This window comes from Lytechinus variegatus, chromosome 3 (assembly GCF_018143015.1).
Source record: "Lytechinus variegatus isolate NC3 chromosome 3, Lvar_3.0, whole genome shotgun sequence".
Lineage (NCBI taxonomy): Eukaryota > Metazoa > Echinodermata > Echinoidea > Temnopleuroida > Toxopneustidae > Lytechinus > Lytechinus variegatus.
In genome coordinates, this window is record NC_054742.1 from 41981358 (window position 1) to 42002845 (window position 21488).

At 34.4% G+C, this 21488-nt stretch overlaps 1 protein-coding gene across 1 annotated transcript in view; it reads right to left on the bottom strand.

Annotated features, from left to right (window-relative positions):
* Positions 1–985: 985 nt before the first annotated feature.
* Positions 986–21488, bottom strand: part of LOC121411058 — a 48316-nt gene continuing 27813 nt past the window's right edge. The window contains exons 4-5 of the mRNA XM_041603541.1: positions 17510–17623; positions 986–5183 (exon numbers count right to left, since the gene is read on the bottom strand). Of these exons, the coding sequence (XP_041459475.1) occupies positions 5139–5183; positions 17510–17623 (159 nt within the window). The 3' untranslated portion in view covers positions 986–5138. The remainder of the gene's footprint in view (positions 5184–17509; positions 17624–21488) is intronic.

The following is a 21488-nucleotide window of genomic DNA, read 5'->3' on the forward strand; positions in this document are numbered from 1 at the left end:
CAGAGTAAATTGCGGGAATTGCTTTCAATTGTTAGGTTTTGCTAATAATGATGTTTTTGTTTTCATGACTAGATAATGTATTTAACGATATCCTATGAAAATTCCATAGTTCTGGAACTCTCAAAATTTGAAATTACTGCACCATGTCAAGAAGAGGATCATTGAGGTAGATACAGTAGGGTTTTTCACTCTCCTCTACATCAAATGGATAGGTTAACTTTGTTGATAGTAGAAAATATTGTATTTAATGGAATGACAGATGTACCATTTCTTTTTCCACTGTATCATCAACAATAAGTATAAGTTTTAGACAAGGAAAGAAGTCGCTAACTATCTTAAACAAGAAAAACTGAATAATTTAGGTTTGCCTTACACTGCGAGCACCCACCTGGGGGGCGTTTCATCAATATTTTCGTCCGACAAGTTGTCAGATCTGACAACTTTCCTGGATTCTGATTGGTTGAGAAGCACTTTTACTATAGCAACTGTCGGATAACATTGGACTTGTCGGATAAAACGTCTGACAAGTCCTTTCATGAAAGGCTCCCCCGACAGAGCAAGTACACAATCCAGCCAAGTCTGGCTGTGACACAGAAATCGTGTCTGTCAGACATGTCTTGAGGTCAGAGAGACTTCCTAGTATTCAAAATTCAAAATTGCTGATTCTGATGCTAATTTAAAAAACTCTTGATTATTTACGCCAAACGGTAATGGCTACAGCTTTATAAGCGAAGTGGGCAGTTATTTATCAAGGTGTCTGATTTTGCGAAAAGTGTACAGCACTATATTCCAGCTGGCATGATTTACACTATGATTCCTGCATGCTGAATGCTCACAGAACAGTGTATGGCAAACCCTGTCGCCTTTTTAGATACAGTTATGTCTTCCAGATTGTCTGAAAAATTCAAGTATTGTTGATTACTCTAGGAATAAATCATGTAGACCTTACATTTACTCATAGAAGATTGGGTTTTTTTCTTCAAAGTTAACTCATCCTTTACTTGAATTCAAACACTTTCTCTCTGATTATATCCACCCACACATCCTCCATCCATATTGATAAAAAAAATCTTCAGCAACACTTTCTAAGACAGATTACTTTTTTTATTTAGACCAAGCCAAAACACTAGTTTACAAACCAAAGAAAAATATTTTTGTCTGATATGTACAAGATAAGTAAAAAGAACATGTCTAAATACCTTTTGACTTCCACAAATACAAGCTTAATACCCCTCCGACAGAACCTTGTTTTTTTTTTCTTTACAAGGTATTCAAGTCCCTCAGGAAATTCCTAATTGTTGCACATTCTTAGTTCTTCATTTTGTGTCTTTCATTTTTGGTTTGTTTTATTCAGTGATGTTAAGTCTTCCCCATTTAAAAATTGCACCCCCTTAATTGATCAAGAAAGTATAAAGACATGGTAATGCATTGAAATGGAAATATGTCCAAACATGTCTTTTTGTCTGATTTGATGCTTCAATAAGATATAAACATTTAACAGATTTTATTACATGACCACTAAATAGGTACAACCTGCAAATCATCAATATTGATGAAACATGTCAAACATATATTAAGCATCAGACTCTTGTCAATGTCAAATACAGCTAATCTGTGACTTTATTTGCCAAACCTTTGAGAATAAGTAGTATCTCGTAAATTAACTAATTTAGAAAACGGGGAAATGTATAAAAAAAAAGAATTAAAACGTAGAAAGCACTAATAAATGATCTAAATGTTGATGCATGTTAGAAAGAAAATTATAAAATTGCATACATTTTTTAAAACATCAGCTTGCTTTTTGTCAGCGATATGTAATGTGATTATTTATGTGAACTTCTAATGAATTCTGTCACTGTATTATTCTTCATATATATAGAAAATCCTAAATTGACCAAGGTACATGTACGTGCTACTGCACGCGCAAAATAAGAAGCTATATTTATGTCGTATGCATCTGTTGACTGTTTTCAATTTACTCTTTTTTATATTAGGTATTCTCTTTTGTCGCAATTACATGCTTTTAATAAAATCGGAGTCATATTTTGGCTGAGAAATATTATTCCATTCTCTCACATTGTATTATTTTATTTCTATCCGATTGTGTGTTACAACAAAATCAGTATACGTGTGTGAGGGAACAAAACAGCGATGGGAACAATTCATAATTTTCATATTGATATTGAAGCAATATACAAATTGTGACTCGCCTAATCACACTTCTATCAACCTCATGAAATGTAAGGGGTAACATAAATCTTACATCCCCTTTGTAAACACTTTGAAAAAAAGGAAGGGTCTTTAGGTGGCAAAACCAATAGTTCATTCCAAGCAACACAATCTGAATAAGCGATAAAACCCCCGAGGCTTTTTACTCTCTTTACCTTTATCATTAAACACAGTCAAGATGCGAGGGAGATTAAAATCACGCTTCGACAACGTCCTTGCATAATTGAACATTTATTAAGTAGTTGAATCACTCCATTCTCGATCTTTATGTTTATTTTATTGGTCATCCTAATTTGCCAACCTGCATTTCCCATCCATGAATCCATCATATCGGATTTGCCTTGGAGATGAGCAGAAGAATGCTCTTTATCCATAGGATTTCCACTTAAGATGAGAAAGATGATGTGAAATGCGTCTATAGAACAATATTTCATTCACCATGCCATTTGTTGTAATAAAATTGATGCCTATTTTCCAGGTTGATAAATTCATAAACCATATGTTCACACTGTTCATGTCGATAAACCACATCTTCTTTCTTGCATGCGCTCAAGACCTATACTAATTCAGGATGCCACAACCGTATAGCTTTAAAGCATTCATTTCACATCATTTTGTAAAGAAATAATGTAAATTATGCTTCCAAACATTATTTTATCTAGCAATATAGACCAATATGCCAAATACTTAAGTAGTTTTACCAGAATATGCATTTCCATTTTCTTCATGAAAACTAATCCAGACTATCGATTGAAACGCATTGACCTCTTTGTAGTGTAATTGTTGGATGACAATTGGCCATGATTGCTATTAAAATAATGTAAGTGTTCAAACGAACTTTCTATGCTGTGAGCCAAGGCATTCTGCATTAAGTCAATTTAAAAATTGTAATGTGCATTTCATCCAAATCGAATCTACCTACGAAGGGAGAGGAAAGTTTACCATTTTCAAGCCGACGTGCCTTTGGGCAGAATCGAGTATAAATACCTCAAATCAGACCTGCACAAACATTTCATATACAACCTAAAGAACACTATGCAACTTTTTAAACCGACCTCTTACGTTTCAGCATACCAATGTTTGTTTAAAATATATCCAATTCGTATTAGAAACAATTTTTTATCAATTATTTGTACGTTGATATTTTTATCAATCTTTTATCAAACACGTTCGAATCCTGCCATTCGCTGAATTTTGTAAGAAATAAGTCTTTACTTCAGTTTACATATGAACACTTTTTTGAAGGATAATTAGCTTTCGTTTAGATTTGTTTTCTTCACTTTTTTATTTACTTGTCCAGATCAACATGTAACTCTGTCAAGATATTACTAAATATGAACATTATTCAAAATAATATTTACTTGACTGTTTATTATGCAGACATGTATTAGCTGAATTATTATATATTCCTTCCGATTTTATTTACCTTATCTCAAATCAACTTTCAAACTCGTGTGAACTTTAATGTACAGTATGGCTGAAAAAAAAACAAATCTCTAGAACCTAATAAATATCTGTAGATGATAAACCATATAGCCTTTTTCTCAGACATTAGCTTTATAAAATGTCAAGTGGTAAAATCCTAAAATTGATAGTACATATAAGTTCCGAATAATATTCAGTAAATCTCAAAAGTTACGGGTTAGACTAAGATGTAGTTACGAATCTTCATATTAATCATCTGCTCTACTAAAACAACGTGAACAATGTGAAAATATGGCAGGATAATTATTCCCAATTTCAAACATGTTTATATATTTCTCTGCAACTAAATCATCTACGGCCTTTCTTGACTGTTTTTTTTTGTTTGTCTCAATTGATGACCCAGACGTTTTTTTTATTTACACCCCCCCCCCCCCTTCAAGAAGAATCATATAGGAGGTATCCTACTCTTCCCGGGTATATAGCACCGCCTATGGCTTGTAATAATATGGCTTGCTCTGACATAAGAAATAATAAAAAATAACAATAAAAAATCTAATTATTACATAATCATGCTTAGATGACAATATGCTTTATAAAGATGCTTTTTATCAATCGTACACGTATCCTTGAAATATATTACTGGTTCTTTTGTTTCTCTGCCATATAACATCATACATTTTTATCAGATCTCTGTAGAGTTGACAAATCCACTTCAATACGGCTCTCGCCGTGCTAATTTTAAAGTAAAAACAACTGATATTGAATTCATCAAAAGAAATGGAATAATCAAATATCAATAAATACAAAAGTATACAAGAATGCACAGACATATGAAAAATTTAAAGCATAAAATGGAATTCTAATTATCAAATATTCAAAATTAAATTGATGGAAAAAAGCAGCAATGTGATTCTTTATAATCATCTTCGTCTATATTTTATTCAAATCAGCCCTTTTGAAAAGAAATATCAGACAATTCACCTCATTTAATTATGGAAATTGTAAAGAAGGCTATAGAGTAAAATATCTGATTAATCTTTTGAGCGTGATTTACGAGGGGAATCTTTATAGTGAAAATCCTTATCCAGGGTCCCTGTGGAATAAGGGGTTGTGTAAATAGAATGAAATTTAAATGATATGTACTATATATTACATTATTTACTGTACAATTTATTATAAGGTAAATTTACAAATGCACTTATCAAGAATCAAAACTCATTCCAAGTAAAGAGTTTTTCAGTATGATGTAGCCACATCAAACCCGGTTGTGAGTGAGGGAAACATTTTTTTTTCTTCTGTACAACCGAGAGGAAACTGTAATCTTGACTATTGTTTACAACAGGTAGAGGTCCAGATTAAAGTGATCTACGTAGAAATTCAAAATATAAACAATTTCATGGGGTTATTTACAAAACAATAACGAATTATTGAGGTGAGTGCCATGTGTGATTACGTGATGCGGTGACACCACGTGACATGCGCTTCTAGCGGAGATCAAGCCCATTCCTTTCTGCGAAGTCTTCGATTATCTGTAGAGGTATGAGGGGGGAGGCGAGAACAAAAAATGGAAGGAGGGGAAAATCGCGGTCGGAAGTGGAGAAAGATGTAGAAAGAGGACGAATAGTGGGGAGATAAAACAGAGAGACGTGGAGAAAGCAAGTTACAAATACTGATATACTACAGAGTGTATAAATTTACATATAATTTGCACATCAAGAATAATAATTCAATATTTGATATTAGACATAATAGAAATAATACAGATTTTCTGTCCGAAACATTTTATTTGAAAATGAGAATATTCTATAGGCGTATTAAACTTGGGGTTTTAAAAGCATGGAGTAAATAACGGAGGACAACGTTTAAAACGAGGGGGGGGTGTACATTCCCCTTGACCCTCTTTGGTGTTGTCAAAACGAAAACCACAACTTCCGATCTGAGGAATTTTTCAACGATATAAAATCGCTAATTGGATATTGCAGTTATTTTAGTTGTATGGATTTGTGCTAATCTAACAAAATACGTGTACAAAATACGTGTACAAACAAATTGCAAGAAAATGCTACAAAAAAAGACAGTCTTCAACAAAACTTTCATGAAAAATAGCAATGGACCGAGAATGGATCCTTGCGGTTATTTTTCAATATGTTGTGAGATATCATCTGCACATGTATTTTTTTTCGATTGACCCTATGAACCATTTCTATATCTTTTTCATGCACAATCATATAACAACATAATTTGAAATGGTTCAGAAGCTGTTCTTAAGTCGGTGAAAAGGGACTGGCGATGCTTTTATTTGTATGTTACGTGTCTCTATGCTATGTATTTCCTTAACAGTGGTTACCACACTGATAGACTTCGAAGTATTTGAAATGGTATTTTCAAAACGATTGATAATGGCAAAGAATATTCACGAAAAATCTTGCTGCATAAGATATTAATCATGGGTATTTTTTTCTCGAATAAGTACTAAATCTTTTATATAAGGCCCTTGGGGTGTTATGAGTACGGGGCAATCACTTCAAAGTTATGCATTCAATGACGTTACTTAGCAAAATGAGTTAGAAACCTTAACGTTACGTCAACTCAAATAATTTCAAGATATATTTGCATTATTTGCAAAAAAAAATATGAAAGAGAGGTATATAAACTCAACAATTGCCCAACCTTTTCTTCAGAAAACTCGAGTGTTAGAATAAGGATGCTATAAGAATATAGGAGCGCATTGAGCACCTAACAAGGTGGAAATGTGCGCAATATAAATATCCTATATTATTATTATTTACAAGAGCCCCTTTTCTGTAATTTCGTCACCGTATTTTATTTAAAGACTATTCGTCAAGAAAATAGGACATCCTGACAAACTACACTAGTCTGTGATTTCTCTTTTGTCTTGTTTTGATGATTGTTTTCTTGTTGATATAACCACGATCGTGGCTGGGGTCATGGCCATTGGTTAGAATGTATCTTTACTCGTCTCTTTCCTGTCAGTAGATGGTGATTTTAAGCAAACACAGGAGACACGTTTAAGGATATAGTCGAGAGGAGTGCGGTGTGGCGTGCCATCAACTTCAACCATCACATCTAACCACTCCCTTAAACTAATCGTCTTCCTTGAATTTAGAGAGAAGTCTGTATCGAGGTCGAATGGCGTGTGTTCATTGGTTATTACAAGAAAATGATGCATTTTACCGTTGTATTTTATACTATAAGAATAATCATCTTAAATGACATAGTTACAGAATTCGATGAATGGAATCCTTTATTGGCTTAAATCTCAGTGCTATTATAAGAACAGATTATTATCATTGCTATTGGTGTGTTCAATTGAAGTCGTCTGAATTCAGTCAGTTCATTTCTTCAGAATCTTGACAATAGCCATTTTGATTTTAATTGAATGATCATAATTGCATTTTTACGTAACAATTTGCTCTGAATTAAATGCTCTAAGGATATTTGAAAAAAAATAAAAATGATTTTTGGGGGCATCACCTTGTCATTAATGGCTTGAAAATAAAATTGCCAATAGGAACAAATGCTCCACAGTGCGTCCCAGAAGAAAGATATTGTCAAATACATATAACCCAGTCCTAAAAAAAACTTCTGATCTTGAATTTTATTTACAGATAAATCTCTATTTTTTAATTATAATGATGAATTAAAGTTCTTCTACCATTCCTTCCTATCTTTTTGTTCGAGGAGCATAAAGTGCTCAAATAAAAGCTCAATATAGGATGTTTCTTGGCACTTAAGCTGGTTTGTCGTTCCAGCATGAGCTGCATTGGCCTTTGCGACTTACGAGGTACCATTTAACATCTAGCATCCCGAGGGGGGGGGGCAATAACACCACTGCATTTGATACTTGGGTATGGTGTAGATATACCTTTTACATATAGTCTGGTCAGTTAGGGAAATTATGTGGACACGGTGGACAAAAGCGTGATTTTTTCTCCAGACCTTTATTTATGTATAAGAATTAAGAATGGGGTATGCTCCAAAAAATCTGGCTGCAGGAACAGTGAAAAAATGGGTGAAAATGTCAGAATTTATGAGTTCAGATTTGTCTGATATATAGACTAGCGCTAGTGCAAAACTCAATAGCAATGCATTATTTTGCATTGGATTAGTTCTTGAATTCAGACCCTTTTTGAACAGATCTTCTGTTTGTCCTTGCATCTCAATGCACTAAATATTTAAAGCAGATGCTAAACAAGCCGAAGGGTGACGGTGGAGGGGGTTGAATGTCGATATGTATGTACATATTTTGGTCTTTGGAAGATTTGCAAGACACATTTTTTGCATGTGTTGGAAATTGTGTTGCCATGGTAACAGTGTATTATTGCAAAAATAAGGTAAAAATCTTGCAGTTAGAACCACTTCCTCTGTTTTTAACCGATTCTCATGAAATTTGACACACACATTGTTCTTGAGGTGAAGATGTCTAAGACACACTTTTGTGTGTCTTTCAGAAATCTTGTTGCCATGGTAACAACATATTATATGGTCAAAATTGAGAAAAAACTTACAACTCAAACTGCTTCATCAGTTTTCAATCAATTTTCATGAAATTTGGCACACACATTGGTATTGAAGTAAAGATCATGTACTAGGCACTTTTTATGTGTGCTTCAGAAACTGTGTTGTCATGGTAACAAAATATCATATGGCAAAATTTAGGTAAAAAACTTGCAATTTGAACTACTTCATCAGTTTTGAACCAATTCTCGTGAAATTTGGCTCACACATTGGCCTTGGGGTAAAGATGTGCAAGAACCTTTTTTTTTTGCATTTATCAGAGAGTGTATTACCAGGGTAGCCACATATGATAGCCAGAAATGTAGGAAAACTTATTGTGGATCAAACTTTTCCCCTGTTTTTAGTCAGTGCTTATAAAAATTTGAAGAAATATTCATCTTGGGGTAAAGATTCATATTAAATTCTAAATGTCTTCTCTGCATTAAAATGTGGGGGTATTAATCACCTTCATTAATATTTCAGGGTTTGGGGGGAAGGGGCAGGATTAGTCCTTTAAATCTGACATCAAAGAAGGTTAAAGGCAGTGGCCATTAGAAACATAAAAATGATAAACACTCTTAAAAAACGCATCCCCTTAAGGGCATATATAGGCTGGAGGTACACTGGGTGAATATGAAACCTTCCGCTGAAGCAGGGGAGTTCCAACACTGGCAAGCAAAACAAAATGTGTACCCCTTCTACTTTCAACAGCTGATTTTCCAAACCTTAGTTCCACCTCTCCAAGATGTGCACCCCTCCCCATACCACTTTTAGTTCTACTTCCCCATGCTCAAACCAGTCTACACCTTTGTCCCTCAGGGGTCAATGCATTTTTAAAGCTAGACATTACCCTTTTTTTTGGGGGGGGGGTCTTTAGAAAATGGCCTCATGAAAATTACAGTTAAAGGATTATGACTAGGAACTTAACCCCCCCCCCCCGAAAAAATAGGGGGCTGATATACTTTTTAGCAGAAAATGCCCCCCCCCCTCAAAGGTAAGAAGAGTCCTTTGCACTTCAGACCATTCATTTGAAGTTTAATGCATTCTGATTTGATAAAAAAATTGTTTACAGTACCCAATTAACCATTGTTTATTTATATTCTCCTACTCAGTCTTTTATTCATATTCATATTCATATTCCGTTCCTACTCTTTCTTTTTAACTTTCACATCACTCTTGATTTTGAGCTTCACCATGCCATCTCCTGTTTCCTGTCTCTCTCTAAGTATATTTTTTCTGACATATTTTAAAGTGTACCTTTAATCATGCAACTAATTATAGAAATATAAATATATACAAAAATCTACTTGTTTTAGAAATTCACTTGCAATCCATGACTCAGTAACATACCATATCAAAAATATACCTATGTGCACAATAGATTTTAGCCTTATATTTTCTTTCATTTAATTTTTTCAGTATATTTCTGTGACAGCCCCTGCTTCATGCTTCAAATTAAACATTGATTAATTGGACACCGGAAACATTTTTTTTTTCAAAGCAGAATGTTTGAGGCTTTAAATTAATATGCTGAAGTGTAAAGGATTCCCCCTTTTTTTTTTGGGGGGGGGTTAAGTTCCTAGTCGTTATAATTTCCTTTTACTCTTTATGTGGCAATTTTCTAAAGCCCCCCCCCCCCCAAATAAAAAAATGTAAGGGTTTTTTTAAGAGTGTTTAAGTTCCTCATGGTCATGGCCTTTAACCTTCTATATTTTTATGTTGTCAGTTTTTAAGGAACTTCTCCGCCCCCCAAAAAAAGCTTATAAATATTATTGAAGGTGATTAATATATATGACGTTATAAAGGGGAATCAAACCCAAATAAACACTTGTTTTTAGAGGAAAATGAAAAATCAGACAAGTTTATAGGTCAAAGTTTGAACAATATCGGACAAACCATAACAAAGTTGTGAACATATTAAAGTTATAAACATTGGTAATCACTATACCCTTGAAGACTTCAAATTGACCGCATATGTGATGTCATAGTGATGTAAGAAGGCAAGGACCACTCTTCCATGTACTGGAATAATTAATTAGCTAAAAAAAAAAATTTTCAAAAGTTTTACTTCAAATTATATCTTTCTTTCATGAGGACATAAAACATACTACCGGGTTTATATTACGGCCCCAATGGAATAGGGATTTAGGAGAAAACCAAAAATCCTGATAACTAAGTACTAGTCTTATGGGAACGTTGTCCTTGCGGCCTCACCCCTTGTCATAATTTACTTACCCAGTTGCCAATTTGAATTCTACATATACAAGTAGCCTTAGGGATCTTAATTTTATAGCAGCCATAGCTTTATTTTGCTTGTCCGATTTCTTTAAAACTTTCACCATTCTTATTTTTCTCCTTTTCCATGCACACAACATTATGACCAATTAGGCTTGATTCCCTTTTAATACTGAATATGAATCTTTACCCAACATGAATATTTGTGTCAACTTCTATGAGCACAGGCTGAAAACTGAGTTTTCCCCATATTTCTGGCCAAATGTGGTTACCAAGGCAATGCACTCTCTGACAAAGGATCTTGCACATCTACCTCAAGGCCAATGTGTGAGCCATAATTATTTCACGAGAATTGGTTCAAAACAACAACAAAACTGATGAAAAAAGTAGTTCAAATTGCAAGGTTTTTTTTTCCCTAAATTTTGCCATATAATATATGTTGTTCCCATGGCAACACGATTTTGGAAACACACACAAAAAGTGCCTTGTACATCTTTACTTCAATACCAATGTGTGTGCCAAATTTCATGAAAATTGATTGAAAACTGATGAAACAGTTTGAATTGTAAGGTTTTTTCCCCAATTTTCACCAGATAATATGTTGTTGCCATGGCAACAAGATTTCTGAAAGACACACAAATATAAGAATTGGACATCTTCACCTCAAGATCAATGTGTGTGCCAAATTTCATGAGAATTGGATGAAAACAGAGGAAGTAGTTCCAACTGCAAGATTTTTACCTTATTTTTGCAATGGTACACTGTTACCATGGCAACACAATTTCCAACACATGCAAAAAATGTGTCTTGCAAATCTTTCCCCCAAGACCAAAATATGTACATACACATCAACATTCAACCCCCTCCACCGTCACCCTTCAGCTTGTTTAGCATCTCCTTTAAATATTTGGTGCATTGAGATGCAAGGACAAACAGAAGATCTATTCAAAAAGGGTCTGAATTCAAGAACTAATCCAATGCAAAATAATGCACTGCTATTGAGTTTTGCACCAGCGCTAGTCTATATATCAGACAAATCTGAACTCATAAATTCTGACATTTTCACCCATTTTTCACTGTTCCTGCAGCCAGATTTTTTGGAGCATACCCCATTCTTAATTCTTATACATAAATAATGGTCTGGAGAAAAAATCATGCTTTTGTCCACCGTGTCCACAAGTAGGGCATTTTTTACGCTAACAGACCAGACTAATAATGACTCACTGTTGATCAGACAATAAAGAAGATAAAACAATAAAAGAGCAATATATCGAAAATACAATTTTTGGCTATCACCCAGTCAATAAGATCGCATTGATCGATATGATAAGTAAGAATAAAAATCTTGGAACCTGCAGGATTCGAACCTCTTGTCTGATTGCCCGTCAGCGACTCTGGGACCAGGCAATCACTGTCCCGTGGTGGTCCAGTGGATTAGTCTTCTGACTTTGAAACAGAGGGTCGTGGGTTCGAATCTAGCCATGGCGTTATTTCCTTCAGCAAGAAACTCATCCACAAGGTGCTGTACTCAACCCAGGTGAGGTGAATGGGTACCCGGCAGGAAGAAATTCCTTGAATGCTTGAGCGCCTAGGCAGCTCAGCTAAAGCCGGGGTAACAATAATAGCAGGGCCCGCTGATAGAACAGTTTTCGAAACTGAAGTGGCTACCCTGGGTAAATATGCCTATATTATTATTATTAATATATTCACGATGAATTAAGAACAAATACATCAGCGCCTGTGATTTTTTTCTATATATATTTATTTGTCATTTCAAAAGAGCAATATATATATATATATATCAAACTTTTAAGAAAAGCTTTCTTAAAACTCTCAACCACAAAGGCAGACACTCTAAAAACACTGAGTAAAATTGTACCCAATGTTGGGTAGAAAGGGAACATTTATTGGGCAAAATGCATGTTTAAAAGCAAAATTTCAACGTAACATTGCGTAAAATATATAAGATATTTGGTATCTTTATACCCAACCAACATACATATTCCCATTTTACCCAATATTGGGTAAACCTTTTTATTTTATTGTAAAATCACATATCAACGGGAAAGAATAGATTTATAACTAACCACGAATAGTAGGTGAAGGGGAGAACTGAAGGGAATGAAAATACAATACAAATTTATACGATTGCATGTATTTCTTTCTTTATACTTCACAAAATATACGAATACTCCTAGGAGAGTTTATCGGTTGTGACTTGATAATAATATTTAATAGCCATCTTTGTTTCCTGCAACCTATTTGTCTTGACATTATGACATGAAATTGTCCTTCTAAAAGGTTAATGTGCTTTAATGATATAGTGCATAAAAGAGACAAAGAGAAACAAAGCAACGTTTGTGCAACGAAATGAGTCGAGTAAACAATTGGAACTAAATTTTGTTTGGTCCAGACAGTAGTAATGTCAGGCGCAGAATCTTCTCAAACCATTTCCAAACAAATGTTTAAAACCTACTCCGTATTCTTATATAATGTTAATCACATGTTCTCATTCATTTCAATTTCTGCCATGATTCATGCGTCATTTTAATTTGTTATATCAAAATGAATAACTCTAAAATCCCTCGTAATTTTGAGCAATAATTCATAGTTTCCTGTTGTCATGTATCACCGCAGTATACAACAATATTCCTAACATATCGTGCTCAATGAATGATTGATGGCCGGGGGGGGGGTCTTAAACTGGGGAAGAATGAGAAAGTCTAGATACTGGATGGAAGAGGGGAAAGAAAGATCAGAATAAAGGGATATAGGGGTCGTGATGGAGAGAGAAAGATAAAGAGTGTGTGCGTTTGTGGGTGTGTACTGATTCGTCCTTGGGTACAGTTGTGTGTGTGGGTCGGTGTGTGGAAGGGTTTAAGAGTGTGTATGATTGTATACATGAGGGTGTGTGTAAAATTGTGACATAAAGAATGTGTACCTTTACATACCTCATGGCGGAAATGAGAACAAACACACATATACGAACTTTTCATTTGGACCGAGGACACACAACACATCCAAGATGTCCTCGGTACGCGAATCATTGCAGGTAGTCCCAAATTATGATTGAATTTGACGGATACAAATAAATAATTCTCAATTTGCAACAATATTATATCCTCGGGTGCATAAAGAGCAGTCCGTTGAGAGAAAACACATCTTTGTTTACTTTAGAAAATAATACGCACGATAAACTTCTATCTCTTTAAAGCTCATTTACTTTGTGTTTCTTTTATTTCATTTTTTATTTATTTTTAGAGGAAGCCGGAAGGTTCATCTCCTATGATAGTTTGGCTCTGACTGATCTTATTATTTCTTCTCTTTAGTAGATGTAATCTTTTTTTTGCACCACAGTTTTATAGGACAATTGATAGTGTAGTACTTTCTTTTGAATTTCTTTTTCCACATGAAATTTATTGTTTTATATCTAATTAATTCCGCTTTCAATCTTCTTTCGACTAGATTGTATCCAGGTGTTATGTCCACGCTGTCTGACATGTCTTTGAATCGTATCAAATGCAACTAACCTAGATTCGACACACAATTCATGATCTAGTTTGTGAGAACTGAAAAGAGAACTCAGGAGAACTAAAGAGTAAAAAAAATGACAGTGGGATAATATTATAACGAATGCGTTTCCTGCGTTTTAAGACGGAAAGAGAGTATCGATTTTTTATTTCAAAGAATAAAAAAAATTGATATAATAGGAAGGGACAGTGTAAAATATACACTGATGCAAATGCCAGGCTTAATTTAGATACTATTTCTCATTGCATTTACGGGTTAATCGCAAGTAAATTCATGTGACATTATGTGCAAATACTATAGAATTACAAAAGTTATGTTAGTAAGAATTTTCTGCAATGTGCAAGAGGGAATATAGATACATTCATGAGATACATGAATTACAGGATGTAGCGTTTCAAAGTCATCGAGGTAAAAATTAATGTCGCAAAGAAATAACATCGCTAAAAAGTGCTTTCAGTGCGCTGTCATGTCTATATATTTTCGTTGTACTTTGTTTGCTTGTCGTAGCTTCCAAAGTCGGCTTCTCAATTGGATGTGAGGTAATTTAAGGATGCCCTTTGCTATACAAATACCTCATATCCCGGCTATTATTCCAGACATGATCTTCAATTCTTTGCATCATTGTAGCATGGGAATAATAGTGTACGTGAATATTGAGTAGTTGAACTTCAAACATCAGAAACATCTCAGACTTTTTTGATAAATAAACTGGCTTTATCAATGCTTGTTTGCACTGGCACTTACTCCCCCCAAACAGCAACAAAAAAGAGAAAGTTCTGCATCCAAGAGAGAGAGAAAACAAAATACCAAAAGTAAAAAAAGGGGGGTACAGGAAAAGGGTGGAAATAAGATAATTTTCTAATTTCACGTCAAAATCTTTCACAACACAAAACTGTCATTAAACATTGTCAACATTTTATTTAGAATTTTAACATGTTTGAGGGAAAAACCCCATTGGCTATGTTCTGCCTTCTCAATATGTTGCCTCATTACGCCACTGCTTGTTTACTTTGCATATTTGCTGTACAATTATAACCCTATTTTCAGCTATGAGGGAATTGCGGAATGAATAACAGATAAGCTGAATTATTATACATAAAAATCATGAAAATTTTTATCGCAAAATAATCTTTGAGGCTTTTCAAAACGTCATGTATTAATATATTCTGAGATCCATTTTATCTCGGATAAAATAAAAATATTTTATCTCTGTTAAAATCAGTGAGATAAAATACCCTTAAAATCTCTCCGAATTGGTATTCTGAGAACCATTTTATCTTCATTTTATCTCTGTAAGACACACCTATTTTTTAATCAATATCCAATTAGAAACGCTCTTTTATAGCTCTCTCATATCACTCAACCAATTAAAATCCATTCCGCCAGGAGGTGTGGCAAAGGGGCCAGACTGCGTCAATTTATTGACTTCAAATACGCTTGCACTATACGCTTGCGCGTCTTTACGGAGATATCTTTTTAACAAAAAGGACAATACTCTCATCTTTTTTCGAAGTCTATATCGCATCTTTTCAAACATCATTTCAAAGACAATATTAGTAAAGAAGTCTTATGAAATACTCTCTGATTGTACAGGAACAACGTTAAGGTGTTATTCTCAATAAGTATATAATTTTTCTTCATTTTCATGTCACCATTTGGGGTTAATTCACCTAAAAATACTGGTGAAATCAACGTCGCAGAGATAAAATAGCCTCTACCCTCTTTTAAGTTTATTTTATTTTTTCTTCAAAGTAACAGGGGCGCAAGCACATCATCTGCGTTGCAATGGCCAGATACGCGATGGGTATGTGTACGCAGGCATTGTTCTGTTGCGTATCATTTGTAGATGCGCAAGATAAAATTCATACGCAAGATAAAATCTCATCTCAGAATACCAATTTCATTTTAAGAGATAAAATAAAATATTTTAAAGATAAAATGACCTCAGAATACCACCCCAGGCCACTTTTTTGTAGAAATATAGTCATGATATTGGTCCGAAAATGACTTATTTTCAAAGAGAGGTAAAAAAAATGAATCCATATATTCCCCAGAGGGCCGTTTAGGGGCGTTTTTTCTGTACATCAGAACATACACCTCGTTATTTTGCATCACTGACTTCAGTTTCCACATAATTCGCCCTCTAAATTGCGGAATTCAATTTATAATGGTTGATGTGTTATTAGATATTCCTTTATATTGTTCATGGTTTAAGTAATAAGTATGGTTGGAACTACCCCTTATCGACCACCTAATCTTCTAAGCATTGTATCTGCGAAAATATTCATCAATTTTACCCATTTTTCATCTCATTTGTGCAGAAAATTGAGCAGATCAGATTCCCATGTTTCTCACGGCGACTCCGATTCAATCAGCGTATATATCAACGAACAACGAATGCGACGATTTTACATTTGCTCATTTGCTCCCATCTTTTGAAACCAACCACCCGCGATACACTAAGTTTACGGCCTATTCTTGTCGCGGTGGCGAAGTATTTTGACTCTTCCAAATCAGTTCTGTGATGTCAACATGCTAAATGATCGTCTCACTACTTCCATTGCGAGCTCCGGCACATGATTCGACGATTGACGACGGATACTTGTTCTAAAGCCGTTTCCTATCGGATTTCTTCGTTTTTCAGCGGGGTTTGGGTCTGGTCAATACAATTTTGATTAATTCTACTAAATATTTATTTTTTTGTTGCTTTTTTTTTCTCGTAAAATTGATTCTTACCGTTTCTATGGACACTGCGCCTACTCTCCTGCGCGTATCGTTTGTAATACGCAATAATTTTAACGCGCGCAAGGTGGTCGGTTTCAAAAGAGGTGGTCGATATGTAGTAGTCTCACCAAAGCCAATTATCATTAGAAAAATTAAGATTCATTTTACTTTATCTTAATTTATCATGCCCAATGTATTTCATTTTCTAAACTATATCTCTGAAATATGCTACCTATAATGTTAAGTAAGTCGTTTACATTGATTTTATGTAGGGATACCATGCATGTCATCGCCCTTAGATTTCTGAATCCCTGAAAAAAGCACCAAAATTAGGCATTTTGGTCTGAATTTCTAGAATTTCTATTGAGGGATATAATCAAATCAGTTGTTCAAGTGTTGTTTCACTACAATGCCACAGGCAACTGGGTAGTGTTTGAGTAATGTGATTTCGACTGTTAATAATATTCCAAATAGTTTGGGATTGTTTTACCCATCAACTTTCAAATAGGATTCAAGCCAAAAATATCCTGGGGAAATTTGGGTGAAAGCCCCCCCCCCCTTCCAAGATCTCACTACGTATATATCCCTCTGTGGTTTTCTATCACTCTTTTGCCTTTTTATTTCATGAAGTTTGAAATTGGTACCAGGGGCACTCACCCTCCTATCCGCTTCGCCGGATACCTCATTGTAGAAAAGATTCAAAAGAGAACTCTCCGTCGTTGAATTGAAAAATTCATTGTACTTTGAAAGACATCTCTTATTCCAATCTTATTTGCTATTTTCTTTTAGATAATTTAAACTTCATTTTGCCAAAAAAATTTTAGTTCAGGTGAAATAAAGTGCTTACCTGCCATAGTTCCAATTGCTGTTCTTGTGAGAACCGTTCGATGACTGAGTCAAAAGGACATACCGACTGTCTGAAACCTTCAAGTGAATCTAGCAAATACTCTTTCCTAAATGTCTGCAAATGAGGAATTAAAAGATTCATATAATTAACATAAATAATGTTTAACATTGGGTTAATAATTGAAGGAAATTATCCAAACATTCGCAGTAGGCCTATACTCTTTGAATTGATCATCTATATACTTTAAATCCATTATCTTATTAATTTTCTTCTTATTAATTTTAGTCAATCATATTTGTTCTTTCTTTAATAATAACTTTATAATCATTAGTCACATACTTATTTATTAATTTACCTACTTCATGCATTTTATGTTATTATTCATTAATTTATTTCTGTTCATTTCTTATTTGACAATAAACATTAAAAGTAATGTGGACAGGTAATTGAAAATGTGATGCGAAACAGTTTCTATCTAATCGCTCCAGACTCGAGACGATTGGTATCTTTTTCTTGATGAACATGGCCTCATTTATCTTGTGGCTTATAGGATCCTATTTCTCTCGAGATGCGATTTAACGGACAAACGCTTTAAGTTGCGAATCTATTAACCTTTTACAGGGTACATTCCGTTTAAAAATAAATCAACACTAACGAAAGCAAACATGCTTCTCCTGGACTAAGGAATGGACTAGTCTGCATATTCCTGCACTTTTTAACCCTTCACTTAGGTTCTTAAGTCGGTGGGAGCGCGTCTGGTATTTGTCGCATCTTTAAGCAGGTACTTAAACGGAGTGACAGCCCGTTCTCGGACAGTAATTAGCTCTTTCGTGTTCAGTCCGACTTCCTAAGAACAAAGGACGGAGGAAGAGAAAGCATTAACCCCTGCTCACGTACAGGAAACAAGTTTGGTGTAGTTCCGTGAACCTTAAACCTGTTCGTCGAGTGGACCAGCAGTTATTCTAGCCGATCAACGCACTTCATATTGCTATTCAATTTAACGTCGCTCAAAAAAAAAAGATCGCCTTTACACAAAATGAGAGAGGGTAGAGCCAAGGGAAGTGTGCGTCGTTTGACAGAAGATAAATGAAGCGATGGGAGATTGAAATGATAATCATTATAATATGTACGTATGTAGGCCTATAAGGCTAGGCAAGATCATACCAGATATCAAACCGGTATGTTGGTTTTTAAATCTTGCGTAGGTGAATTAGGATAACGAATGAACAAGAAAGACAGTTTGGTGCGGAAGTCAGATGAAACGCAGTAGGAAATTGTAAAGAAAGAGAGAGAAAAGGAAAGAGGAAGAGAGGTGGAGGACAGAGATGATTATTATGAAATGGGATTAACATTAATAAAATTACAATTTAGGAAAGAGGCGATACAAAAAACTAACATGGAATCATGCACAATGGAATGACGATTAAAACGAGAATGGGAAGGAGTTTTAAAACAGATTGTTAAAAAACACACCTTTTTTGTGCCAATAATTCGATTCTAATGAAACCTAATTTGGCTGCATCAAAAACAGCTGTCAATCACGTTAACTGTCAATGAACAGTAAAGGTTTAGGTTTTTACGATGAGACCGTGAATTATTTGAGCATGCTGTAGTAGCATTATACGCATTGATGATTTTGTACGAGGGTTGATTCGTGTGTTATTAATATTATTAGCTTATATGTGGCTGGTAAAAGCTAAATTTCAGCTTTGCCAACTGATTATTAGATATGCATACACAAATACAATTGATATTACAACTTCAATGACTTTAAAGGTCCTTTTTTTGCTTTACAATTTATAATATGTGCTAAAACACGAATACTGAATTCAACAAAATTTATTAAACACTCGATATTAAACAGTGTATTTATGTTAAAATTATATGAATGCCTTTTAGGGTAATCGATCCCCACATAAAAAACAACGTAATAATACTTTCGAAATTCCCTTCGTTATAATCCTATTAGCTTTCAAATAATCCTTTTGGTGTGTTATTTTCTCTTTCTGATTATGGAATAGCAATGGTTTTCAATATTTTATTAAGTTTTAAGCTCGTAAAGATAAGAATTAAAAGAATATTAGCAAAATTATGTGTATTATCACATAAAAATCGAAACACTGATAACACAAACGACTGATTTTGTTTTTATTGAAAGAATGAAACATTGAAAGAGAACTTAATAACATGTATTATTAAATTTACATGTCACATCTTGTCACATCGTTTCTTCACATCGTTTTCTACGTGGTGTACCGTGAAACCTACTACACTATTCTTCTTCGCCATGGAAACCTTCAGAAGTTATGTAAAATGTGTTTTGATAAATAGTCTGAAAGCAGTACTATGATTCCGTTTCAAAGATTTTAAGCAGAGTTCACACTTTTATTTTGTATATGTTGTTTGAACATGCGATTTTTTTATACAATACATAATACATAAGGGTTTGGGTAATTTTGACAAATTTAAGCCGTTTATCATAACACTGCTAGCCAATATTGACATTTATGTCATCAATCATCTTTTGTGCGTCACCAAGCAAGCGAATCATAGCCTTTCTTGTCACATCGTTTCTGCCATAGTAATCCATTACTTAACGTTCTTATTAGAATGGAAAGTACACTATATAAATTTAGTTTGTTAATTTAATCATGTGCGTCTATGAAACAAAATAACGATTTTGCTAAATAATCCTTGGCAGTTTCATACAATTTTAAGAATCGTCATTATACAATTTCAGACGTAAACTCTAGTATTTGCATTTACCAGAGTCGAAATCCACCCAAATTGGTGAGCGTTTTCATTTGTCAAAATGACGTGTGTGTCAATTTGGTACTTAGCTCATATTGGACTTATAAATCACAGATTACGAGAATTTTAAACAAATTTCGTTTTCACATTTTAAATATGCATTTGTTATTTGTTGTTCATATTATCTTCAAACTATAAACTAAACATTCATCTTTAAATAGTTAGTTTGTTTCATTATTTTTTCTACGAAAGGAGAAAATAAGATCAGGTGAGTATCGATTTGGAACTCTGTTAGCATTGAGCATACTATGTTTACAGAAAATACCTCGAGCTTTAGATCTCATATCAGTACACATGTAGCCTTATAAAAGTCCGAATTTAGGGTGCGAAGTTACAGAGCGGCAAGGCATCTTTTTAATGTATTTTAATTGACAGCCGGCAGGGTTCTTGAAAATGTATTCAGCGTTATTTGCTACTTCCCGTGAAATGAGATGAAGTGACGGAATAGCACGTTTTAGATTTAAGAGTTGCATTTTATATCCTCATGTTCGAGGTAAAATATTAAAGGTACCACATTTGAGAAACCATGGTAACGTAAATCAACAAGGCCAGATTGGTGTTCCTATTCAATATTTCGACAAATAATATCCAATGTTGGGTTTCATGTCTGGTTTTTCTTTCGAATCTTCCCGTTTCTCTTACAATTCTTGTCAGGGCATTTATAGCGATTGCTCACTGGTCGTTACAAGGCTTTAAACAAACTTTCAACCATGAAGTAGGTGAAAACTATTTCCCTTTTGGTAAATATTCACTATATCTATTGCATTTCACGGGCGTGTATTCGTTTGGGAGCAGAGGATGAAACTGAATGCAGTCAAGTTTAAAAAAAGAAGTCATCGTCTGGATGATAACCCATGAATTCCCTTAAAGTATATTTATAATTTTCTTGTAAGTCTTTTTCTTCAGATACTTGTCGAGCAAGAAGGCATCATTCTCCCATTATGCTCCCATCTGCCTCCCATGTGTCATGTCATAGGAAGGCAGCTGCTTGTCAGAAAGGAAGACGACCAAATTACTCCTTTTCAACTTCTCTCTCTTAGTTCATCCAAATTTTCCATTCAGAGTATTCCATCCCATTTCCAGCGGCCCCCACCGCTATCTGTTCTAGCCCCGAATGACCAATCATTCAAAGTGCTGTGACACCGTCTTATAGCAAATGAAATGTCAC